This window comes from Protomyctophum bolini, assembly GCF_963924005.1.
Source record: "Protomyctophum bolini genome assembly, chromosome: 14".
In the NCBI taxonomy this organism is placed as follows: Eukaryota; Metazoa; Chordata; class Actinopteri; order Myctophiformes; family Myctophidae; genus Protomyctophum; species Protomyctophum bolini.
In genome coordinates, this window is record NC_137875.1 from 36,282,912 (window position 1) to 36,310,556 (window position 27,645).

Here is a 27,645-nt window from a genome sequence, read left to right on the forward strand (position 1 = left end):
TGTTACAATGTGGTTCTTTTTATTCCCAACGCAACATTGTCTTTGCAAGAACACCAGACAAAAAGTGCATAATGATGAATGATTATTACTATTTTCATTTATTATTTTTTTATTTTTTACTATGGATAGTATGCAGGTAAAACTATGTCATATATTTATCATAAATAAGACCTTTTCCCAGACTGTTGTCTTCTCGGACAGTGGCTCTCAACCTGGGGGGTGTCTCCAGTTAAAATGTGATTATTTTGGCGCGGCGCGGCCTGTTTAAGTTGAGAACCTCTGGACTTAAGACTGTGGCTCTCAACGTGGTGGGGTTCGGGGACCTCCAGGTGTTTTAGATGAATATAACGTAGTTAAAATATCAAAATGTGTAGGCCTAAATAAATACTGAATCAAGCAACTTAAAAACTGTCCAGGGTGCCCACGAAAGAGTCTAGACGATGATGAAATGACCCAAAACCTTTTTGAAAGTGAAATATCCCTTTCAAAACACGGAACCAAAATGGAACCTGTTCGGGCGGCGGTAACCTAGAATAGAAAGTGTACAAATGGAACCAAGTTTCCATTTTCGGTTCCATGTCACCATTCTCAAGCCCTCATTCATCAACGCGATTTACAATTTTACACAACAAAAAATGGCCGTACGCCAAAATCACCGCAAAATGAAGAGACATTGGAGACTGCTGGAGGTGCAGGGTGAAGTCTCCCAACTACGTGCGAGCAGAGGTAACTTTTGTATTGGCATTCCATCATATAACTCTATGCTTTCCATACGTTGTTTGGTCGTATTCTGGTTGTTCATGTTGTCAAATCAGGGCATTTCGAGAATATTTAAGCTTGTGTTGGTTAAATGACTGTATAGGTTTCAGCCGTGACATTTATCAAAAATAGCAAATATACGCTAGGATCACTTGATAAATGCCATGTTGACGTGGGCGTACGCCAAAAACCACGCTGGAATTTAAGGCAGAATATACACTCCATTGATAAATGAGGGCCTCAGAGTTGCATGAACTACATTGATGGTTTTACTGTTTAGATCGGGGTCCCAAAAATGGTATCAAATGGGGGGGGGGGGGGGGGGGATAATATTATCATATTATCAAAATGAAACCCAAGCGGTTGAGAATCACTGGTCTGGGTCAACAAACAAAGTGGTCGGGTTACATGATGATATACGACGTTGCAGAACAGTTGAAGAGAGATTCTATGGAATGAACAAGGTGTTATTGAAGGAGAGAAAGTTCTAGTTTTGGCACCAGCACTTGGCCCGGCCGGGAGGGGAGGGGGGAGGGGGTACTAGGCACTAGATGGCCGAGCTACACAGAGGGGCACAACAGCAAGAAGTAGATACTGCACTGGAGGTATTGTCGTCTTCTTTGGAGCGTTTCGGGGGCTTCACCGACCCCCCCTCTTCCAGGCATCCTGTTCCGTTCCCCCCGGGTTCTCCTCCCTTTGGTCAGATCAGTGGTTCTCAGCGAGGTCTATAGGGTCCCTCAGGGTTCCTTGAGAGGGGTTCCAAATGGACCCCATTACAGATCTGTAACTCTGAGAGCGCACAAACAAATGGACCCTTTACGGCAGTGGTTTCCCCCCCCCCCCCGGGTCCCCCAGATTATTAGCTTACATTTGTGCAACATTGTTTTCTCACTCTGCAGCACTGCAGTAAACAAACTTAGATACAGTGCACAGTGTATGCAGGGTGTCTGTACATTTCTAAAGTGACAATTTAAGGACTTTTAAGACCATTTCAATACCTCTAAATGGAAGACAATTAATTATAATAAGACCATTACTTCGTCAAAAGTAACCAACAAACTGTACGAAGACTACGAACTATACGAAATCGTCAAACATTGGTCAAATTGTCAAATATTAACTAAGAAAGAGGGGGAAATTGAGAAAATAGCAGATCTACAAGCTCACAACGCCTCACATTGCGAGGCGTCGTGAGCTTGAAGTTCAGCTATTTTCACAATATTTATCTGTGGAACCGAGTCAAACTAAATCGAATGCCTGAACTCCTACAATTCCAAGTGCTTGTCAGGGTATGGGTATCCCCAGTATTAGGTTTAGGGTGGGGGGTGTCACGGCCTGCAAAGGTTGAGAACCACCACCATGCCTTACCGGTCCATTTGCTTCCGTCTCAGAGTAATTATGGCGGTCCTTGAGAGCCACTGGGGTCAAAATGAAGGCAGGTTTTGGATGGAGGAGTCTCTACTTTAGTTGTTGTTGGTGGTGGTGGTGGTGGTCCGAGGCGTCCTGGTGGTCAGGTCCCCCAGGGTGGTGAAGAACTCCTCCATCTCCTTCTGGAGGTGGACGTTGCGGCTCTCTGCGTCCTGGTGCGCCCGCTCCGAGTTCCTGAGGCGGATCTCCAGCATGTGGAACCTCTTCCTCTCCTGGTCCAGCTGCTCCTCCAGGCGGCCCACCTGGCTCTGGTACTTGGTGCAGGACTCCTCGAACCTCCACGACAACACAGACAGATTGAAGGGTTTAGCGAGTGAGTATCAGTGACATCTTTATAGGCCATACAGCCTTCCCCTCTACTTTAAAACATTTTGGACTGAGGTCGATTCAAAAAATGGCTTCTAAATCCAAAACTATATTTCTGAAAAACCCCTGTTTCTATGGCAGAGGTGCTCAACCTTTTTCAAGTCAAGGACCCCCAGAATTATCTCTATTGGGCCACGGACCCCCATCTCAAAATATGTAGTTCAGGGACCAGAAGCTAATATTTTAGTTAAAAATGTTCGCTCTGAAATATACAGTATATTCAAAGATTTGCGCCACATTTTCACGAATTTAAAATAGCTTGTAGATCTGCTATTTTTCAATAGCTAAAGTAGAACAGAATGCTTAAAACACCAAAAGGGGTTCCTGCCTAAAATGGATTAACCCATTTAGACCTGGGAGCTATTCTAAAAAAAAAAACGCCTTCTGAAACCTAACCGAAGGTTTCTGAAAACCTTCAAATTCGTATTAAAAAAAAGAAAATAAATTGTGTTGCTACTGCTACAGCAATAACTAATGAGACACACGAGGCAGCATCCAGATTGAAAAGGTATAACAAGTTAAAACGTATAGGTTACAAGAGGTCTAAATGGCAGTTGTTCTCAAAGGGAGTGGCAAAGTGAGTTTAACGCCATTAAAGTTCCTACACCATGAATTTCAACTTTTCCCATTTTTGTATTTTTGGGCTCCCGTACGTGTCTTCTATCCCCACAAATAACCCACTTTGGAACAATCAGGCTTTCTCATCATATTTGTGTACAGTGGTTTCACAACAGGCCAGCAGATTTGGTGTTACTCAAGATGTAATAGGTATCTCCCTACTTTGTATACAAATTGCACACATAAAAACTAGTCATGGCACCATGTTCATGACCAAATTTGGTCGTAGAAATGTGGTCCCACTTCCTTCCTGGACTACAAGTCACACCTCCACCCAGCCTCTCCCTCTCCACAAGGAGGGGCAGTGCACCAAAGCATTATGGTCATTGTAGGAATTCAGCAATCCAGTCAAACACACAGACTTCATTATTTTTCTGGCCATAGGGTGCAAATTTCAAATTGTGCTACCGTTATCGACTATGAAATACTATTAACATTGAGTGACTGCAGTTTCTTCCAGCAGGTGAAATGTCCCTTTAATGCATTTCTTTCTGTTTGGACGTATGGGCTGTCAAGGCCAGATAGTAGATTGTTTACCAGGTGTCATGAAGAGCTGATTTAGGCTAAAATATAATCTTCTTAAAATAAATAAAGGTGTAGAGCATTATTTTAGGAAGGTGCACTGTGATCTTGAATCGGTTGAAAAATTGCATGTATAGGACATTTAGAGCAGACAGAAGGGTAAGGATTTGAGCATAGAAAGGACTGGTCTGGAGCAGAGCATACTGCGGCAGTTTGAAATACCGGGGCCAGTTCACAAGCAGCTCTGAACCCAGGCAGTTAGATCCTCCTCGGGACATCTTTTATTATCCCCTGAAGGTACAGTATGTTTCTGTTCCTCCGTATAGCCTCTGTATCTACTGGAACTGTTATAGTCACACAACAGCTTGAGAACTACGGCTTTAAGTTGCATTAACAGTAAAAGGAAGGCCCACCAAATGTATATAAATGAACCCATCTGAAACCATTTTGTGCCAGGGAGCCCCAGAAGAGAGAGGATTTGTGCACAAATGATACATTTTCGAGATTTTTCCAAAATGGAATTCATTTTTTAGCAGATGTAGAAGCTTGTAGATCTGCTATTTTTGAATTGCCAACACATAAATGGTTAAAGTGGTTCAAATGATTGATAGAGATTGCTGTATAATAACACATTTGGCTGAGGAACCCCTGGGAAACCCCCACCAAGGAACCCCTGGGGTTCCCCGGACGCCACTTTGAGAACCACTGTCTTTAATATAAAAGGGATGGTTCAGTTGTTTGGATTTTTTGGCATCGCACGTCTTGCAGGGTTCTCAAATAGTCTTTTCTAAATTGGCCCTACGGAGAAATGTCCAGTGGACGCAATGCTAATGGAAACAAATGCTAATGAATGGCTAGTCGGCGCCATTAGTCACAGCGACATGGACGATACACTCAGCCGCCAGACATGGTTGCTGCTGATGGTCGGATAAATTCACTGCTGAGTAGACACAGAGTTTATCTGGGGGCACAAAGGAGACGCCAGAAAATGACCACCGCGGCGGTCCCTGGCCCACACACACACGCCCTCGTGGCGCCGCCATTTTGTTTGCCTGCGTGGCATTTCGTCCGAAACCGCTCGTCTCCATATTTTGTATAAATGTACGCCCTACTAGATCATCGTACTACAGTACAGTAGGCCTACATTAGCAGAGCTGCGAGCTCTAAAACCGGCAACAAAAGCGACACTTTCTCGACCTTGCAGATCTGCAAAATACATACTTTAGCCATTTTGGGATTTGAATACTGAAAAGTAACAGTTTTCGACATATGAGGTTTTCAAGAGACGACTTCCTAAATAGATTTGACAGTGACGTCAATCAATTTAATTCAATGAAAGAGTTGATCAAACTTTATTTATTTTCTTGTTCATCCTTGTGAAAATGTACAACCATGGGCCATGTGATAAATAAATGATGGCCCGGCAGTAGTCGTTGCCTCAGTATCCAACCTCAGGCAGGCTGCATCAGCAACATTCACTATTTATATGCTTTCCCAGAACAATAAATACTCACCCAGGGAGGGCACTGCGCTTTTCTAAAGTAACACACATTGATATCCCTTATTACTCGGCCTCGGTTGAATGCTTGTTATTTTTGAATAATGACCAGCTGAACTCAATAACGGACCGTTATCTAATGAAAGGGCTCAGAGCACCTGCTCATATCGAAGGGCGCTGCTTGATTTCGTGCCGTATCCAACATGTTAAACAAAACACACAATTAGAGCTTTACAGCTAAACATTGCTGCCGAGAATGTTTTTGAAAAAAAATGGAGCGAAATATACACGATGCGCAGTAACCGAATATTGATTCTAGTTTACACTTCCCTGTATCACTGACTGGACGCACCTGACATAAATTAATAGAGCTTTCATTTACCGTAAACCATGAACTCCATCCTTTTGTTGTTGTTACTTCTGGGTCAATTTATTCATTTCTTTATATAACGTAGCCGACCGTGTATTGACCCATTAAAACAGGGAAAAAGCATCTGTGTCAATGTTAGATCTTTGCGTTGACTATTCAACATTTGCAGATATACAAGCTTGGATAACCTTGAAAGTGTGAGAAGTACTGATTTAGAAAGCATTTGTAGAATCAGCCTCGGGTCTTTATATAATGGGATGAGCGGGATAATCAATGGGGGGAGCAAGTCATTACTGAGAAATAAACCCCTTCAGGGTGATGAAGACTGTCGGCATTTATTTCTCAATAATGACCTGCCCCCCCCATTGATTATCCCTCGCTTATCTAATCTCAAGTGCAGACACGACAGCTTGGTATAAACGGTGCTGCTATGACGAGGCCGCTCTTACTTGCGAATGCAGGTCTCGTAGCTTATCCTCTGCTTCTTCATCTCCTGCTTCAGCTCAAACGCCAGGTCGCTGGCGTGGTCGTTGGCCCCCGACGACGACACTCGACCCGTGTCATTGTCGCTCGGAGCGTCGGCCTCGGTGCCAGCGGCGACGCAGCCGCCAGAGCTCTTCTCCCGGGCGTCCGCGCCGTCCCCCGCGCCGTCCGAGACGTCGGCTGGTCTCTCGTCCTCCTCCCCTCCCGACCCCCGGTCCCCCCCCTTGTCCTCCGCCGCCGGATCGGCCAGCGATATCTCGAAGGTGCTCCAGAGGCCGGACGTGTCGGCGGGCAGGCTCAGACTGGAGGGAGCGCCGGCGACGTTGTCGTAGGCGGACAGCCTGTGCGACTGGAGGAGCGCCCGGTGGGAGAGCGGGGGCGAGTCTTTGTTCTGGGGGGAGTCTCGGAGCGACAGGGCGTGGTGGTGGTGGTGCACGCCCGTCTCCTTCAGGGACAGCGTGGAGTCCTTGAGTCTCTCCCCGGACGAGTTGGTGCGCCGGTGAGCGCGCAGGGACGACAGGCCGTTCATCAGCCAGTTCCCCCCGTGTCCGCTCGCCGATGACACGTCCCCCGCCGAGCCGCCCATCCTCCCCACCTTGGCCGCGCCCCCGCCGGGACCCCCCTTCAAGGAGCACCGCCACGAGGGCAACGCCTTGGACTGCTTGCTGGGGCTGAGGAGGGCCACGCCGCCGCCACCGCCGCTCCCGGCTTTCAAATCGCCTTTCCCGTCCACCGCCTTCGCCTTATTGGGCTTTCCTTCCGTCTGACTCTCGTCTTCCTTCTCCGGAGGAACTCTGGCAGCGGTCGGTTCCGAGTGGTTGGCGTCAAGACAAGGACCGGACGACTGCGGGGTCTCTCTCTGGGGTTCGGCGGGGGGACAGGCAGGGGCTGCTGGGCCAGAGGTCTCAGGGTCCGTGTCGTCCTGAGCGACCCACTCCACTTTGCCCCGATCTGCCAGCAGGCTCTGGTGGTTCTGGGTCTTGACCTCCGGTTGGGGTTCTTCTCTGTGGTAGAGGCGGGAGTGTTCGCTGATGAGCACCGTCATCAGGTGCTGCACGTGGGAGCTTCCTGCATGGCCACCAGGCAAAGAAAACAACAAGACATGCACACAGATAAGTGTAGAAATGCATACGTTTGGTCGTCTTGCTCAAGGACACTTCGACACCAACTTTGGGGGAGCCCGGGCTTGAATTGGGAACCTCACTGTTTCCCCATCCGGCAACTCTACCGGCCACTCTAACCCCGAGCCACTACCGCAAAGGGTAACACAAAAAGTACACTTATTCCTGAACGTTTGCCTATACCGACAGAATTTTTGCATAATCTTTGCCTATAGATTCTGACATGCGCAGAATATAGAATCTAGCGTTCATGTGGGATTCATCTCTTGACTCATTGTGAAATATAATTGTGTGCAAATGATTTACCCTCCATCATGGTGACCGGATCCTCCACTCTGGGCCGCAGGATGTTGGGTCCAAACACAGTGGCCAGGTTCTGAACACTCATCTTGTTCTCGTCGGAGTGGCTCTGAACCTCGTCCAGAAACCTGCGCCAAAAAAAAGCAAATGTCAAAGCAAACACTGCGTGACCGCAAGAGAAACCCCCACGTCCTCCTCCCAGTGGTGGCCTTCGTTGCCAAGTCAGTCTACATCTGAGGAATTAAATACCGATCCCCAGACTCTGAAAAATGGGACCCAGTGTCTCCCTGCTTGTCACTCAGCATCAAGGGTTGGATCGGGGTTAAGTCCCTGCGACATACTAGTGTCATGTCCGAGGGGGGTACTTGTACATCAAGCTGCATCACGCTACAGAAACAGATAGGGTCCTGCCCTATGGGCCTCACGGCTCAGCAAGGCTTACGTACTTAGCACCAATTGTGTTAACTAATTGTTGCTGTCGGGCAGGAAACTATTCTCCTAAGTTAAGAGCTTGTAGATCGGCTATTTCTGCTACTGTACATTGATAAAGCTTGAAAATGAAAGTTTGTGTCTGTGGGATCTTTTAAATATTGAACCAATAAAAAGTAAGAGCTTGTGACTAATGAAATAACTACTTTGGATGCAAAACAGTTTCCTGAAAAATTACGTCTCTGTCGGGTTCAACCCTCAAAACCTCCAAAACTGTTACTTTTCAGGATTCAAATTAAAAAATTGAAAAGCTTTTGATGCTTTAGCATGGTCAAGTTTTGAAGGTTACAAAAAATAAAGGACGCCGATGCCATTATGAATCCGTCTCTCATGAGTCATCTCATCCTGCTGCCATTGTGTGAGCTGCCTGAGTGGACTCAGCTGTCTTGTGATGTCTTCAGAATCCGAACGGCGCTGATGTCTGATATTAATAGCATGGTCGATGCCGAGGAGACGCACGGCACGCACGCACGCTATCGACTCCTACGCAGTCAATCAGTGACGTGTCAACATCCTCTGATGACAGCGTGACGGGCCAAACGGGGGCCGCTTTCCGTCCTATACTTGATCATACCACAGCGCAGCAGATCTTGGGCGACACGCTTCCTGCTGGTGGATCTGCTACTTTTTTGCTATTTTTGAATTCGAAAACCTGAAAAGTAAAAGGTTTTGATTTTGAACACATGAGGTTTCCACCCGACAGAGACGATTTGAATTTGCCAGTGATTTTTGTGCCAGGGAAGGGAAGGGAGGGGACCACCATACAAGTAGATTTGTCAAGACCCAAACAAATCTAATATAGGTCTCACGTATTTAAACAATCCCTCATTTTGCTGGGAAGTGGGGACCCAGTGGGACCCCTGGGGGTCCTTGCACCCCACTTTGAGAACCAGTGCTTTACAGCAAGAATACACTCCACTGCTGTTACACTGGCGCCGTCATGTCATGTACTTTTTCTTTTGTGTAACACCCAGGAATCAAACCAAGGTCTCCCGCGTGGAAAGCCAACATCTTAACCACTAATCCAAAGGCAAATGCCTATGTCTCAGGGGAGATATTAGACTTTTAAGGCCATCTGGCTGAGGCTGTGAGCCACTCTGCTGCATTTGCACACAACTCATTTGATAGTGTTTTTTGCAATGTGTCGACATACAGTGTACATGTGTATATTCCCTACTTACTTGCATGTGTATTTCAGAAGGTTGTAGTTGACCCGAGGAAGGGCCTCCACTTGTTTACCGAGCTCTACGATACCCTTCAAAAAACAATGACGAAAAAAGAGACGGAAATTTGCATTTAGGTGGGAAGACAGTAATGTTAGGGCAGAGTGAATTGATAGGCAGCTGGAGTGGTTATAGGGAATTATGCATGGAGACATGGTTACCATTTCCTTGTCCTTGAGGAGCAGCTGAGCACAGGAGAGGAACTGTGTGTATTTGGAGAAAGGGATTACGGGTTCGGGCAACTCCCGTATGTACAGCTTCAGCAGCGACGCCACCGTGTGGACATCTGTGGTACTGTACGAGAAGGTGAAGGCCAACGTCACAACATATACACAAGACGTGTTTAATTAAAAAAGGTTTGGAAAAGGATTTGTTTTTGAACTAAAAGGTTAAATCACTATACTCGGATAGTAATTATTGATGTAGTGTTTGTTCAGTAACAGGGGTCTCCCTGTCTCTCCAGCTCTTTAATGAATAGAACATTTATTTTCAGCCAAACAGGAGAGAGTACACTCTTCAGTGTTTACAGAGCGTATGGGGTCAAATGAACCCTCGGGACCCGTCCGTACCTGTCGAACACGGGCTTCTCGCCGCGGTCGAACGCGTCCTGCAGCTCTCGCACGTGATTGGTCTGCCCCGGGGCCCTGAAGAGCCCCTCCTCCTGCAGGCCCTGCTCCAGTATGAAGAGCACACACTGCTCCACCAGCACGGGCACCGGCCTCTGGGGGGCGCCACACTGGCCTCCCTCGCACGCCATCGTCTCCTCCAGGTGCTGCCCGAAGATACCTGCACGCACACACGCATGCACGCACGCACACACACACACGCATGCACGCACGCACACACACGCACGCACGCACGCACGCACACGCAGGCACGAATACTATATAAGTATACTTGAGCAAACGGAAACCTATTTACTTCCCACCCTGGGGGAGGTACTTCTCTATCAGGATATATTATAGATTCATGCTAGAAGACAAAGAATGCTGGGTGTTTTGTGCCGATAAACACTTAATGCCCCACTTTTTCGTAACACCCAGTTATTTTAATAGTCAGAAAATGACTAAAACATGAGTCCCTCTGACTGTTCTAAGCCAAACAGTCTATTCATAGACACGGGACAAGTCATTAGTCAATATATGGTTCACTAGCGCCTTCTGGTGTAACGTACCTTAGGGTTATTTTTATCACCATGTCATATCGTCTCTGTCGGGTGGAAACCTCATATCGCCAAAAGTGTTACTTTTCACCATTCAAATTCAAAAGCATCAAATCTTATTAGTTTGGCTGTAGTATGATCACGTATAGGGCGTTCATTTGCGGAAGAAACTAACAAAAAACCCCACAAAACACTAGAATATGGAGATAAGGTTTCTGCCCGACACTATTTTTGGATTTACATTTGGAACTCAAACAAGCAAAGGGTGAGTGTAAAAAGAATATTGGAAATGGTCCATTTGTTTCCTGTCTGGAGGGAGGGGCAAGGTGTTTTTTGTTTGAGAGGAGGTGGAGTTACCTGGTTTAGCCGACAATTTGAGGATCCAATGGAGTTGGGGCTGGTTTTGTCAGAAGCACTTTTTAATACTTTCCATTGGTTCCATTTTTTTAACCAACACAGAGATGTAAAGGGCGTTCAATAGCATTGAAAATAAATGAGTTAGCTGGTTTCTCTCGGGCAGCCCTTGTTTTTTTGTCCTTAATGATCTAAAAATAGGGCTCAGGTAAAAACTAAATACTCCCTTAAAGGAGAATTACAGACCAGCACTTTTTTACTTCGTTTTTACCGTCATCCGATATTATATCCGACCAACAGTGGTAGAGGCAAAAAAACCAACAACATTCAGAGCAGACCGCACGCCCCTCAGAGTATGCACGCTGGGTCTTAGGCCTTGTTACAGCAGATGCCGCTTAAAAACAAGTGCTCAATGTATGTGTATGTGTGCGCATGCATGCGTGTGCCGGAAGGCTTGCCTGTGCTAGTGCATACTGTGCTGTATATTGCTTTGTCTATACTGTACTGCAGTTTGGGAAAACAGCAGATCAACAGAGCTTGTACAGTAGATCTGCTCAAAGCAGAATAAACCAGGTCTAACCACTTAAACCCTGTGCTTAGATGAGCAGAGTCCCCCAGAGCTCTATACCAGGTACCCTCCCATTTATCGCTAAGTATCTTCGGAGAAAACAACCCGTTGTGATTTTGCAGATCGGCTATTTTCATAGAACGTTCAGTCCAGAGTAGAGAAGCTATAGGCTGCTAAGCTATAGGGCATCATGGTTCTAAAAGTGGGGTCCTTGGAGAGGTTCCAGGGGAACCCCCAGTAAAAAATGTCTTAATTCAACATCATTTTAACCACCACCATATTTGATATGTCGTCTATTGAAAAAATATAAACGTTTACGTTTCGTAACATGAATCTCCTCTAAATAGCAGCTATACAAGCTCGCAGCTCGCATCTTGAAAGTGTTTGAATAATATATATATTTAACCCCAGTCGTACTGTACCTCCCCCCAGCGGGGCCCATATGGCTCTGCGTATGGTCCTGACCCAGTCCTCCATGTCGCTCTGGGAGGTGGCCATCAGCAGGAAGGTCTCGTGGCTCACCCCGGTGCGGTCCTTCTCCCCACCTCCACCTCCACCTATAGAACAACACAGCCGACCAGATTATCAACGCAACCATAACCATGAAACCACACTTCTACGTGAAGGGATCGATACGATAATGCCAAATTAGACGCAACGCGTTATGTTGTAGAGTGGCTACCAGAAAGGTCACCGGTTTGCCAATATTGCTTGGATTGCCCCGGTCTATGTATCGAAGACAAAGGGCCCCGTCTTGTGTCAGCGAGGCACTAAATCCGTAATTTCGGGTTTTTAGAGGCGTTCCCCCATAAAAATTGCTATCTTGTACCCTAGCCTAAGTCCCCGAACACCTCCGCTAGACAGAACGAGACCTCTGAGATGTGAATATTCTGCAACATTGCGTGTCGAGGCAGCTATTAGGTCTGCTATTTTTTTAATCTGATCTCAGGTCAGAATGGAAAACTGTCAGGATGGAGAAGACATTTTTTAAATCTGATCTCAGGTCAGAATGGGTTAAATAACTGTATTAGCTCAGGTCAGGCAGCGCTCTGCGATACAGTATACTGCCTATGATGGGGGAACACAGCTTGTCGCTGCACTGTGACATTTCAGTCAGGCATTGATTACACATAATGACATGCGTTCACTTTATGGACACTCCCGTTAACCTTTCTCCTTTGAGCGTGCAAGCAACACATCATCGACGTCAGGAGCAGAAACCTCTAATCTCCATACTCTCCGTAAATCAACGCCCTATACTTGATCATACACACTACAGCTCAGTTTTGAGATTGTAGAACCTCTACGAAGTATAATGGATCCTGAAAAGTAACCGTTTGGGACATGTGAGATTTCCACCCGACAAGAGACGATATAATGTATTCGTTTCAGATGGAGGGGAAAGCGTTAAAAGCTGCCATTTTCCGATCAGAATCTTTGAGAGAGATTGAAATGAAGCGGCTTGGTACTATCGGCCCGTATCCATTATCCGCAATCCCTACGAAATATCGGAAACCAATGTCGGCCTCGACAAATCCACGTTGAATAACCTGGATATAAAGTGGGAACAGAAGCAATTCAAAGACATCAGCTGCTCTACATAGATTTGGATATGACGACAGCACATTCCCCACAGTAAAATCCTCAATGCTAAAGCAGCAATATGTAACTTTTATTGATGATTTTTGTGTTTAGTAGTGTTAGTGTATGTTAATACAATATAACTTTATTTTGTCTCTCCACACTTCTATTGAGTCAAAGGTCATGTCTCACCTAGACACATGATCCGACACGAATTCTGACCTGATGGTCAAGATTAAATTTATCCCTTGAGCAAGCAGGCAGGCTCAAGTGTAAAAATGTCAGCACTTGTGCAGGAAACCAGGTCCAAATCTGTAGTAGAACAGTAAGTTGCGTAGTGCTGCTTTAATATATTATGAATTTTGTCGCTGTCGGGGAGGAAACCAGATAAACAGTTAAACTCCATTTTTGATATAGATACCGAAAAGTATTAAAAAGTACTAAAAAGCCCTTCGGACAAAACCTCTTAACTCCATTGGACCCTCAAACGTTCTGCTAAAGCAGCTAACTCCACCTCCTCTCATGCAAGTAATTGACAATATAAAGTCACAATACCAACTTTGATGAAGCAGTATTGCATCGTTTAAAAAAAGTATAAGGTTTTCTTCATTTCCTGGAGGAAAAAAAAGTTAATTTTGAAAAATGAACATGTTGGAGTTAGGTGGTTTCTTCCTAACAGCATAGATTTGTAACTCTGAGAGTGAACAGATGTCTCATGTATTCACTTTCAGAATGTAAACGTCTCATGTATTCACTTTCCGAATGCACAGCACACATCGAAGGAACCCGCATTTACAGTTATTACACAGCAGCAGCAGCAGCAGCAGCAGCAGCAGTGTGCTGTGGTGCATTGTGGGTTATTGTGGGTGTGTGAAATGACCCAGAAAGAGTGCGTCTGTCCCTGTGGACCAACCCTCTGACTGACTGCACCAAACCTCTCATTCACTGTGCGGAGCGTGTGTGCTCTCTATGTCAACCGTGTTTTACTAAGATGAAAAGACAACAGAATGGACGACAGCATACGTTAAGAAAATAAAACAAAATAACCTATTAACCCTGAGGCAGATTCTACAAATGCGTTCTAAATCAGTATAGTTTGTGCCGTATATTTGTGCCAAGGACCCCTGAATTGATACGTTATTTGGCCGCGGACCCCATGTGAAAATGTTTTGTGCCAGCAAGGGACTCCCAGAAGAGAAGATGAAAAAATCTAAATTATTAAAACAAAATCAAAAATGTTCAAAAACAGGCTAACAGCAGATGTACAAGCTTGCAGCGCGGCACGAAGTGAGCTTGTATGTCTGTTATTTTTGAGAACCACCGTGTTGTTCTAAATAAGTTTTTCTGAAAAACCTATGTTGACCAATTCTATATAATCTAATAGATCAAATCTACAATGTCACAATGCTTTCCCGCTTTTAATGGGTTTAGAAGAAAAAAAAAACGGAATAGAGGATACATTTTCAAAACAATGAAGAGAGAAAATGAAACTGCAAAAGCACAACCAATGAAATCCAACATAGATTAAAATAATACAATAAAATAAACATGGCAAAAATATCCCTGGTACCTGTCCTCTCCCTCCCCTTGCTTCTCCATGCATATTGTATGACAATATAGGGTTGCAATGGAAAATAAAAGACACTTTGTGAGCATAATAATGGACATTTGACCACACTGTCCTTTCCAACCATCACCATTTTTGTATCTCGACTATTTTTTTGTCACGCTATCTCTCTCTCTCTCTCTCCCCCACCCTCCCCCATCCAAGGTGATACTGGACAACGCTTCACACCTCTATGGAGAGACTTTCACACCCACACACACTTTCACACTCTCACATCACAACTGTGCACACGCACACAAGCGTGCGCACACAGACACAAGTCCACGCACACAGACACAAGCGCGCACACACAGACACAAGCATGCGCACACAAACGCGCACACACACAGACACAAGCGCGCACACACAGACACAGACACACACACAAGCGCGCACACACAGACAAATACACAAGCGCACGCACACAGACACAGACACACACACACACACACACAGTTACGCGGCTCAAACAGCTTCCCCAGGGTTAGGATGGTGTTATATTTTTTACAGGTACAGTATTATGTACTGTAGTAGAACCTGCTGACAGTGCAACTGAACGGGGCTCTGCTTTCCCAGCATGCATCACTTCTCCACAAAGTTCCTAATAGTGATCATCTCCTTCTCCGCTGTAGCTGTTAACTGTATTGACATTTATGTGGTTCAAACCATAACAGCTGACTCTCTCTCTCTCTCTCTCTCTCTCTGTGTGTGTTGTGTGCGTGTGTGTGTGTGTGTGTGTGTGTGTGTGTGAGTGAGTGAGTGAGAGTGTGTGCATGAGTGTAATTGTTGAAAGATAGTAAAGAAGCACTTTGTCTCCTATTCGGAATGTGCGCGCGTGTGTGTGTACTGTACATATACTGTATTACTATATTTGCGAGGGACAAAATGTCCTGCTGCTCCTCACAAGGGAATTGGTTATTTTGTGGGTTTAAAAAAAAAAAAATCTTCAGAATTAAGCTTAATACAATTACAAGGAGATTCAGGTTTAGGGTTAGATTTATGTCTGATTCCGACTTAGTTTACTTAGTGTGTGTGTTTGTGTGTGTGTGTGTGTGTGTTTGTGTGTGTGCGTGTGTGTGTTCTTGTGCATGTGCGTGTGCAGTGTGTCAGTGAGGCTCAACAGACACCTTTGCTTTAGTGATTTATTACCATGGAGGTTCTTCAAAGCAAAGACTAGCAGCAGGGGAGGGGAGGGGGGGGGGGGAGGCAGCGTGCCGACTTTGTCCCACACCGAGTGGTTATGAATATTGTGTCCACATCAGGGTTGTCACCAAGCATCCCGTGGAAAACAGATCGTTTTCCTTATGCCATTAACCGCATTGTTACGATTTAAAAAAAATAGCAAAATATATATATATAATATATAAATATATATATATATAATGTTTAAACTATTTTGAATATATATTTTTTACATCAATCTTCTCTTCTGGGAGTCTCTGGCACAAGACATTTTCAGGCGGGGGGACGGGGACGGACGGACGGGCGGACAGACAGACATGAAAAGGTTTGAGAACCACTTGTTCTATTACCGCTCAAGATGGAGTGAGAGAGAGAACATAAAAACCCAGAGTGATGCAGCATCGCTGCGGTTTATTCTGCACAATGTCTCTCTCTCCCCCCACCTCGTCAATAATTTAAAAGCTCAGAAAGACTTACGCCCACCATTAACGGAGTCCTCAGCAGCCCTAAGGAAGGCCTCCCAGGGTTTTTAGTGAGATTGCAACAACAGCCTTGCTGGCCCATGCTGTAGCTCTTTCTGGCAGGCAGGCAGGCAGGCAGCACCACCAGCGGGTTCAAGATGCACACGCAGCCAGGTGACACGGAGGAGGGCTCTGAAACCGTGCCACTGGTGTTTTAGTGTTTTAGCACTCGAGTCCTTGACTCGTCTCGAGTCCACATTTTCCCATACCCATATTTTGAGGAGCCCATTCACATTATACCCATATTTTGAGGAGGCCATTCACATTAACATTTTAAGAGAGCCGTCTACCAATTGTATCAGACAGGAAGGATACAGATTAAAGAAGTGAAATTGGAAGTGATGACACAATGAAACGAGCAGACAAAATTGGAACTGCATGGAACACTATAATGATGTTTCACCCACCTGAAAACATATTCTCTGCTTTGTTTTAACCAAAAAATATATATCACTTAGCCTGCCTTTAATATCTGTCTGAGAGAAATATCTACTCTAGAAGCCCATCTCGGTCTGATTATTTGTTTACCTCAAATGACTTGGCTATCGTTTCTTTTGGTTGCTTTTAGGACGACTCCCGGGGAGATCGGGTGGCTCCTATAAAAGATGGTTCACGCATGCATCTACTGTACTGTACTGTACAGTACGCTGTCCTGACCATAACCAGGCCTATAGTGCCGACCCCACGCATGTCAACAGCAGGATGAATCAAGCCATTGTTGGACGTCTGGGACACATGCTGTAAAGGACAGCCTGGGACACACAGCTGTTACACCTCATGTTGTGAAGCGTGGGCCTGTGTGACAGCCTGGGACACGCAGCTGCCTTTCGCAGGGCCCAGTCTTCCCTTTCATCTCACTGTATGTTTGACAGAACATACATGTCTGTATGTCACGCACACACGCACACGCGCCTACTGAACATACCTGGAACGATCTCAAAAAGATGGCGGCCATGTTCCTCCTGGTTGGCTGGCAGCTCGTTGACCTGACTGCCTTGGAGAGGGATACAGCCCTGGTGGGAGAGAAAGAGAGAGAGAGAGAGGGAGAGAGAGAACAAAAATTTCCCCACATTAAACCCTATATATACACACACGGATATATGAAAAAAATCTTGAGTCAAGATTATTTTATAGAAATGTCAAGATTCTTGACATTTCTAAAATCTGGAATATATAAACACAAGTCGTGTATGGGCTATGGCACAAAATATTGCAGCCAACACACTCATTTGGGGGGGGGGGTCCTTGACATGAAGTTTGAGAACCATAGACCATATAGACGACAGACAGACAGACGGACATGGCACCGAGGTACGTAGTATTCGACAGCCAAGCGACATTCGGTCGGGACATCCAAATCAACTTCTCGGGGTACGGGACGTGTACTGCATGATAAACATTATCAGCTCTCTATCTCTCTCTATCTCTCTCTCTCTCTGGCATCGCTCCAAAGTACAGGAAGGTATAATGATGATGGAGAGAGGGATGAGTCAGGCAAACATTCCTCCATCTCTTCATCATCCCTCGCTCCAGTACGGTACAGTATTATGCCTCCTCCCATCGTCTACTTGCATTACTGATCCGTCCCACGTAAGACAGGGGTGGAAGGTCGTCCTGCTAAGTGCTCTGACTGACTGAAAACACAGTGAGGGCAGCTAGTCACTACAGTGAAAACACGGTGGGGGCAGCTAGTTACTACAGTGAAAACACAGTGGGGGCAGCTAGTTACTACAGTGAAAACACAGTGGGGGCAGCTAGTTACTACAGTGAAAACACAGTGGGGGCAGCTAGTCACTACAGTGAAAACACAGTGAGGGCAGCTAGTTACTACAGTGAAAACACAGGGAGGGCAGCTAGTTACTACAGTGAAAACACAGTGGGGGCAGCTAGTTAATACAGTGAAAACACAGTGGGGGCAGCTAGTTACTACAGTGAAAACACAGTGAGGGCAGCTAGTTACTACAGTGAAAACACAGTGGGGGCAGCTAGTCACTACAGTGAAAACACAGTGGGGGCAGCTAGTTACTACAGTGAAAACAGTGAGGGCAGCTAGTCACAACAGTGAAAACACAGTGGGGGCAGCTAGTTACTACAGTGAAAACACAGTGAGGGCAGCTAGTTAATACAGTGAAAACACAGTGGGGGCAGCTAGTTACTACAGTGAAAACACAGGGAGGGCAGCTAGTTACTACAGTGAAAACACAGTGGGGGCAGCTAGTCACTACAGTGAAAACACAGTGGGGGCAGCTAGTTACTACAGTGAAAACACAGTGAGGGCAGCTAGTCACTACAGTGAAAACACAGTGGGGGCAGCTAGTTACTACAGTGAAAACACAGTGAGGGCAGCTAGTTAATACAGTGAAAACACAGTGGGGGCAGCTAGTTAATACAGTGAAAACACAGTGAGGGCAGCTAGTCACTACAGTGAAAACACAGTGGGGGCAGCTAGTTACTACAGTGAAAACACAGTGAGGGCAGCTAGTTACTACAGTGAAAACACAGTGGGGGCAGCTAGTTACTACAGTGAAAACACAGTGAGGGCAGCTAGTTAATACAGTGAAAACACAGTGAGGGCAGCTAGTTAATACAGTGAAAACACAGTGGGGGCAGCTAGTTACTACAGTGAAAACACAGGGAGGGCAGCTAGTTACTACAGTGAAAACACAGGGAGGGCAGCTAGTTACTACAGTGAAAACACAGTGGGGGCAGCTAGTTACTACAGTGAAAAGACAGTGGGGTGTGAATGAGTTCGTTGGATGAGGGCTAAAAATAATATTTCTAAAAATAGTGTTAAAAAATAATATTTAAAAAAGAATAGACCCCCGGGGGTCCCCCAAACCACACTCTGAGAACACTGGCACTTTCATGGAACATGCACTATTCTTACGTAACGATAATTCAACATGAGTTCAGCTCTAGCCCTGAATGAATGTGCACACATTTCTGGGGTTGGCTCAAAAATAGAAAATAATGTATCATAGCTGTCTTCTTTTCCCTGGTGAACAGCATATATTCTGTCGCTTGTTGGGGGGGGGGGGGGGGGGGGCGGGGTGGCAGAAACCTTGTATCTCCATACTTAAACTTTTTTTCTTCTCATAAATGAACGCCCTACTTTGTAGAGTGCCGTGCACAATCTTGCAAAAAAAATAGAAGATTAATTTCCCATCTCGTTTGTACATACAGTATAGTGCACTTTATATTTTGTCGATGACATTATTCCCCAGGACTTCTTTTTTTTCTGAGTAATAAAATATCCAATCTATCAATCCATCAGTCAGGCATTTCCTACAAAGTACCCATGTTGGACATACAAGGTTTCAGTGTAGTGTACTGTATGTTGTAACAGTGCCTTGGTTTCATCCAGAGAGAGAGAGAGAGAGAGAGAGAGAGAGAGAGAGAGAGAGAGAGAGAGTGTGTGTGTGTGTGTGTGTTTGTAGGAATGTTTTTAGAAATAAATAAATAAATAGTATTAGTAATTTAAAAACAAAACAAAGGGACCCATAGAAATGGGTCCCGACCCAGTGTTTGAAACTTGTATGTACTATCTGCTGGTTCCCAGACATTCAGTATATATTTTGTACCTGCCCTTTGGTCTCAGGGTTAGGGTTAGAACAGTATACACATGTAGCTGTGCCTTGGTCTCATCCTGGTCTTTGTAGATACAGAGCCTCAGGTTAGAGTTATTATAACAGTACACATGTTGTACCTGTGCCTTGGTCTCATCCTGGTCTTTGTAGAAGTACAGAGCCTCAGGTTAGAGTTATTATAACAGTACACATGTTGTACCTGTGCCTTGGTGGTACTTGTAGAAGTACAAAGCCTCAGGTTAGAGTTATTATAACAGTACACATGTTGTACCTGTGCCTTGGTCTCATCCTGGAGCCTCAGGTTAGAGTTATTATAACAGTACACATGTTGTACCTGTGCCTTGGTGGTACTTGTAGAAGTACAGAACCTCAGGTTTGAGTTATAATAACAGTACACATGTTGTACCTGTGCCTTGGTGGTACTTGTAGAAGTACAGAACCTCAGGTTTGAGTTATTATAACAGTACACATGTTGTACCTGTGCCTTGGTGGTACTTGTAGAAGTACAGAACCTCAGGTTTGAGTTATTATAACAGTACACATGTTGTACCTGTGCCTTGGTGGTACTTGTAGAAGTACAGAACCTCAGGTTTGAGTTATAATAACAGTACACATGTTGTACCTGTGCCTTGGTCTCATCCTGGAGCCTCAGTTTAGAGTTATTATAACAGTACACATGTTGTACCTGTGCCTTGGTGGTACTTGTAGAAGTACAGAGCCTCAGGTTAGAGTTATTATAACAGTACACATGTTGTACCTGTGCCTTGGTCTCATCCTGGTCCTTGTAGAAGTACAGAGCCTCAGTTTAGAGTTATTATAACAGTACACATGTTGTACCTGTGCCTTGGTGGTACTTGTAGAAGTACAGAGCCTCAGGTTAGAGTTATTATAACAGTACACATGTTGTACCTGTGCCTTGGTCTCATCCTGGTCCTTGTAGAAGTACAGAGCCTCAGGGCGCAGCACGAACCAGCGCAGCTGCCAGTTCTTCATGATGCTCCGCTGCCTCTTCAGCCAGCCAGACTTCAGCGCCCTCTCCTGGTCAAGAGGAGAACAGGGCCTGGAGACCCGAGACAGCTCTCCCAGCACCATGCTCTTGGAACGGGCTGTGTGGACGGTCAGTGGACACACATGGACAGAGAGAGAGAGAGACAGAGAGAGAGATATTAGCCACCAGAAGGGGAAAGGTGTTGCTGCGCTGCTGTCAAGACTCCAGGTCCATGTTTCTTGCTGGTACATTAACAAATACATTAAGGACAACCCACTGCTTGGTTATGAACTTATGAACATCTTATCATCACAGCTCACTGATGCCACGAAAGGACCAGTCACCTGTTGTAGCCTCACCGGTTCCAAAACGCTTTAGCTCGAGACCCAAAAGGGGACATTTTATGTCTTCCTGGGACATAAACTAGTGAAAATAGCCGTTCTGTTACAGCAGTTATACTACAGGCACAGAGTAAGAGGAGGATTTTAAAATGCAGAAGTTCTCAAGTCGTTGTCCGTTCTGTAAGGGTCTATTTGGATTTGGTTGCTCCCACAAGGTGACACCTTAATATAATATTTTATATTATAATATAAAAGTAGTTAACCCAAATAATTACTTATTGTCTCCACCAGGCCGAAGGCATGGGGAGAGAGTACGTTTTGCACTCCGTCTGTGTGCGTCCGTCCGTTACCAGCTAATCTCCGGCACCGTTAACCTGGTCGATGCCAAATTTTGCACACACACTCCCAACGATAAACCTCTAACCCAAATTTTCCAAAACAGCCTTTTATAGCGCCACCAGGAGGCAGACTTTTGAAAAACAAATCAAAAACAAATCATCCAATTGCCATCCAAGGCGAAAAGGCACCCTTTTCACATTGGCTTATTATAGCGCCACCAGGAGGCCACAACCTGACCTGCCCTGGTGGAGACCTGTTATACAGTTTTCTATCAATTACACAACCCGTGACAATTATAAGAACTCTGGTCTTCGTCTCTGGTACCCAGGACCCCACTATGAGAACCAATGAATTAGACAGAGAGACAGAGAGAGACACAGAGAGATAGAGGGAGGGAGATATAATTATAGAGAGTTATTTTTAGGGTTTTTCTCTCTTTGTTCTGCTCAGTGTCCATAATCATTATTCATAGGACTGTCTCTATAGGGCAGGGCCGACATCCTGGAGGTGCCGAACAACCTCGACCAGTCCATCCAGAGAGCTACAGTATAGAGCTCCTCTAATAACCCTCCGGGTTCGTCCATCAAGGAGCCGCACATTCCAGTGGCTTGAAGAAATCCTACTTTATCTCGGGAGGATCGATACACCTATTTCATTACACTCTATCATGCGACTCGGATATCGCTGAGCGGGGAAGGGGAGGAGGAGGAGGAAGTGGTGGGCCGTGGTTTGTTTTGCTCCACTGCATTGCTCTGCGCACACACACACACACACAGACACACATGCGCGCACACACACACACACACACAAAAGACGTGTGCTTCGCATCAGCTGGCCCTTTTTTCCACCAGAACATAACGGACTGATTAAACACATTGATTATGTATTACGGCACTGTATGGCAGGGGGAAGAGTTCGGAGGAAGCAAGCAGAGCGACAGCGCAACAATCCCTTGGGGGAGGGGGCAGGGTGGGGTGGGGGGGGAGAGAGAGAGAGAGAGAGAGAGAGAGAGAGAAATCAATGGCTTCTTTTTCTCTGTTAATTGCATCTCTCTTTCTGCTGAGGACAGCAGCGGTGTGGGGAATGTATCTCTGTCTAGCTTAGAGCTCCGTCGTACGACAGTGTCTGTCACAGCGCCCGAAATCGGCACCCGATCCAACGACGATTTGGAGGCGCGACCTCGTCGTAGGATGTGGCGGTGCCGATTACCGTATCCATCGGGGAAGAAACCTCTTATCTCTATATTTTAACTTTTTGTTTTTTTTAAATGAATGTCCCTACTACACAAAAGCATCAAAGGTAGCAGATCTGCAAGCTCGAGGTTTCCACCTGACAGATGATAAAAAAAGGGGGCTTATAAGAGCCTGGCCTGCATGGGTTCCATCTGGCCTTCTGTTTCTCTCTCCTCCTGCTCTCTCTCTCTCTCAGCCCTCCTCCTACTCCTGCCTGAGTTGATCCCCATTATAGTCCTCCTCCTCCTCCTCCTCCTCCTGGTCGTCCATCATTTGCAGAGTCATGATTGCCAGGAAGGAGAGGAGGAGAACACACGTGTTGTAGTCATTAACACAACTCTCTGTCTGTCTGTCTGTCTATCTGTCTGTCTGCCTGCCTGCCGAGGGACCACTAGATTCCTGCATCTATAAACAGAGAGAACTGTGGCCACGGCTACAATACAGTGGTTCTCAAAGTGGGGTACCCCCAGGGGTCATTGAGGAAGTGAACATAATTATATATAGCAGGAAAATCAGTTTTTCGCGACATTATAATATTATTCATAATATTGTATTATACTTTTGACCATTTGAAAACAGACGATCTACTATCTCACACCGGGTCATACCGTGACCTCGTTGTGAACTTGTAGATCTGCTATTTTTTGCTATTTTTTCATTTGAATCCTGAAAATTAACTGTTTTGGACGTGATGAGGTTTCCACCCGACAGAGACGACATGACACATTTGACATAACATGATAACACGTTGTAGGCTAACAGATCAACTAGATGAAGCCAAAACATACGCAGTTAGAAATGTTAGGCTTTTGGCCCAGCAAGACCTCTGCCCTGTCACACCTTTATCTCATCTATGATGTATAAAGGCCAGAGGATATTACCAAAAAGGCATGAATATTTCAGCGTTAGTCACAGTGGCACAGCAACGTAACTTCCATGCCTAATGATCAGATTTGTATAGTAGTAGTCTACAAAAAAGAAATCGACAAAATATTTTGAACCAATTATTCCAATATTGTACAGTGGATATATATTTGCATTCTCCTTGCTCTTCCTCAAACTCTATCCTTCCTCCCTTTCCTGAAAACACGTTTACACAATTTTTTGAAAGAATTTCACTCATATCTGTAGATATCATTGATTTTGGGAGAATATTGTGGGGGATTTCAATATTTATACAATATATATATATACAATGAGATCTTTGATAACTAGTAATAATCAGCAACAATAACTATAGGCAAATGATAGAAAAGCTAGTACAGTCAGTTCAGCCTTTGAGGCCAGGAAAAGACAACACATCTCATATCACTAAATTATATCAATATAATTTGTCCAGCCCTAGTTTATAGGGATTTTCTTCATTGCTAGATTCCTCTGACACGTGGGATTTCCAATCCTAATGCACTACTACACTACTACATCAAATTAATGCATGATGATTCAGTGACAAGACCTGCTGTCACTGAAGCTACTGAACCCCACACACACACACCCCGCGTGCAATAGAGGGTATGCGCATGCATAAAGTGAATGGCAAATCGAGTGGCAAAGCAACAGGCAAAGTGAATTTTAAATTGTTTAACGTTGTTTAATGCAATCGATGCAAGACTTTTCTGTTTGGATGTATGGGCTGTCAAGGCCAGAAAGTAGTTTTTTACCTCTCAGTAGGCATTCCTGCATAACTTCCTGGTTTGATGATGATGTCACGTGCATACCCTCTATAACCATTATCTACTCATTCTACTGTATTGATACGGCTCCTCCCACTTCCATGGGGGGCAGAACTGAGAGTTTTCAGTTTGGACTGAGACCACATGATGTACAGTATCATATATATTTATCGGGGCGTGTCACAGGACCTTTAAAAATAAAAAAGGCCAGTGAAGAAAAAGACTAAACAACAAGCCGCGTGACTGCTCACTTGTTGAAAGGACAGAAAGGAAAAACCTTCTGCAACGTTCGAGAGTGGGAAAAGCACTTCGCAGGGGCTGCGAATTTCCAGGTACACAAGTATACAACTCGTCCGTTCTTAGGGAAAACTTTTTCAACAGCCCGGTGGTATACATTTCTTTGTCAGAGTGATCTCGCAATCTGCGTCAGAAAGGTAGAGGAATGACGCTCACGGGCCCAACCTCCGGTTTTATACCGAGTGGGTGGGGTTGGGGATGCCACCGTCCGTGAGCGACACTTTCACGATCCAATGTTCGTGAGTACATGCAGAGTTTCTGTGCATTTGTTGGCGGGACCCCAAATGACTCTCTTCGAGAGAGAGGAACTTAATGCAACTACATTGGATCGATCCCTTTCCTGGAAAGTGAACAGTTTTCGACATACAAGGACGACATGAAAGCACGTCACTATAATGTACTTGTATACGTTTTGTGCGATGCAGGCCTTGCGTCAAATCCGCTGTGATCGGAGCAGAGCAGACGGTGTGTTACTTGCTTTGAGTGATGGTATATGAAAGGGTCAGAGCGCAGAGCAGAGTCTGGAATCTAATCAAGGAGAGAACACCATTATCGCAGACCGAGGGAACACTGCCGCTCTCCCACCGCGAGGAGAGAAAGAGGAAGTGCTTTTTCTCTCCTTCTGAACACATCAGCGCTGTCGGGACAGAAACCTCTCATCTCCATATTGTAAATTTTTGTGTTTTATTGATTTATTCAGAAACCCTACTTGATCACAGGACCGTGTCACACAAAAGCACCGCGCCACATTTCAAGCTTGTCGATCTACCACTTTTGAAATCCTGGAAAGTAACAATTTTGGACATATGAGGTTTCCACCCGACAGACGATATACTCAGAGCATACAGCCACTTGAACCCTAGCATCCTTATTGGGGGGGGGGGGGGGGGGGGGCTAACGAACAAAATAATAAATAACAGATCGACAAGCTCAAAACTCGCCACGCTTTGAGCTTTGGCTCTTTTCGCCGAAGAGATTCAGCGCTGACGGAAATACTACGGGACCTACTCCAGGACCCTGTGGGACGCCCTGTCAACTGAGGGTTTAAGTGGATCGGCGAGGAGATGAATAGAATAATCGATGATCCCGCTCACGTACACAGCATACGATATACCTCCACAATACAGACATACAGTATAGACAGCTGCTACCCGCATGCACGCAATGCACGCACACATGCAGACCCAGACTCAGATACACGTGTATACACTGCTTAGACACACACTGAGTACATGCAGTACACTCCATGTACCCACGACCGGAAAAACAGCTAATTCCATGTACCCACGGCCGGAAAACAGCTAACTCCATGTACCCACGACCGAAAAACAGCTAACTTCATGTATTGTACCCACGACCGAAAAACAGCTAAAAGACTCAACCCCAAGGTGTATCTCTTCCAGACACTGGGACCCACCCTAGCATCATCAGCCTCACAGAATAGCTCACCCACTCCCGAGAGGCACCGAATGATACAACTCACCAAGCTCAGGCTAGCAGCAACAGCCACCTACTACTACTACCACCACTACAGATTGCGCCACTACAGAATGTTTAGTTCTTGCATCGTAGTAATCTCCTGCCCTGCCCCCCACCCCCCCCCCAAGCTTAGTTTATCCTGTGTGGTTTGCAACTTATATTCGTCGCCCACGCCGGAGGGCATGTTGTGAGAAACGTGTTAGCCTGCACGCTCCACCGACTTTGCCGGCTATTAGAGGACTTTCGCTCTGCATTAAAGAGGGGGTGGAGGGTGGGAGGGGGGGCTATGTTTGACACACAGCTGTCGTGATTTACAGGAGTCACTATCCTCACTGAGCCCCCCTCGACATACCTCTCACAGCGGCCACCCTCTCCTAGAGGCAACTAGAGCCAATACTGTCACCTCACAAGCCCACAACCCCAGCCTGATGTTGGGGTAAAACCCAGCAGCAAATAGTAGGAAGGGGAGTTGGCTGCTGCGCTGTATAGCTGTGAGAGGACTACTTCTACCGTTTCCCTGCGTATAAACGTGTCAAGTTGCAAACCCCCATTGTTGTTAGGAAGACTATACCGTGAGGCTAATCCGTCCTGCAGCTGTGTGGTCAGTCTCAGCCCCGCAAAGCAGTAGCGTCCTCACCGGACCGGACCGAACCGACCGGGGGGGATTTACCACTTGAACCCCGACATCTATCGGCACTATAGCCAAAAATAGCAGATCGCCAAAAACATTAAGCTCACGGACACGTTGTGAGCTTGTAGATCGGCTGTTTTTTTTGGCGAAGACCTTTTGGTGTATAGACTGAAAAAAGCGGTCCAAGTGCAAAGCCAACTCGGGTCCAGTTTACTAAGTCGAGTAGCAAGGTTTAAGAGGGTTACATTGCCCAGAGCTTGAAGACTGTATTGGGGGGGGGGGGGGACAGACATAAGATATGACATCACCCCTCCAGTACAGTAATCCACGTCTCACTACTGGACTCTGGGGACAGTGACATCTTTAGCCGTTGCCAATAAAAAACCTCTTTCCACCTCACCTGTCATCATGGTGGGGGACAAGCTGACCAGAGGACAGCAGAGTGCCGGCCGGCATGATGACACTGATGGCCACCTTTCTGCTGTGATTAGATATGATCATGTCACCTGCAACAAGCTATATGCCATTACACTGTGACAGAGAAGAGGAGAGAAGACAAGAGCAGGGCGGGCAGTGCTGCTGTAGAGATAGGTCTGCAGAGAGACAAGAGAGAGAGAGAGAGAGAGAGAGAGACTGCAGAGAGAACAGAAAGAATAGAAGGCGAAAGAGGAGAGGCTGGGAGAGAGAGAGAGAGAGAGAGAGAGAGAGAGAGAGAGAGAGAGACGTTGCTCGCTTACCCCGGCGTGCCTGTTTTATCTTGGGACTCAGCATGGTTACAGTTGCTGTGCTGCTCCCCCTTACAGAGACATGACTGCATCCCTCCGCTCATACACACACAATTCTGTAGCTCGCACACACACACACGCACACACACACACACACACGACACACACACTCACACTGCCGGTGACGACAGCCTCGCCCAGA

The 27,645-nt window shown here is 45.8% G+C and overlaps 1 protein-coding gene across 1 annotated transcript; it reads right to left on the bottom strand.

The window, feature by feature from the left end:
* Positions 1-1,937: 1,937 nt before the first annotated feature.
* Positions 1,938-27,645, bottom strand: arhgap22a (Rho GTPase activating protein 22a). The gene is made up of 10 exons (XM_080782985.1): positions 27,456-27,645; positions 20,648-20,844; positions 17,077-17,164; positions 11,684-11,812; positions 9,747-9,963; positions 9,339-9,471; positions 9,136-9,209; positions 7,472-7,593; positions 6,011-7,112; positions 1,938-2,463 (listed from the first exon to the last, which is right to left on the bottom strand). The coding sequence occupies exons 1-10, from the start codon at positions 27,487-27,489 to the stop codon at positions 2,223-2,225; spliced, it is 2,337 nt and encodes a 778-aa protein (XP_080639111.1). The 5' UTR covers positions 27,490-27,645; the 3' UTR covers positions 1,938-2,222.

Coding starts and splice junctions, on each gene's coding strand:
- arhgap22a (XM_080782985.1), bottom strand. CDS start 27,489: ATGCTGAGTCCCAAGATAAAACAGGCACGCCGGG. Junction 9,210..9,338: donor TCCTCAAGGACAAGGAAATG/GTAACCATGTCT, acceptor TGTTTTTTGAAG/GGTATCGTAGAGCTCGGTAA. Junction 7,113..7,471: donor TCCGGTCACCATGATGGAGG/GTAAATCATTTG, acceptor GTGGCCATGCAG/GAAGCTCCCACGTGCAGCAC.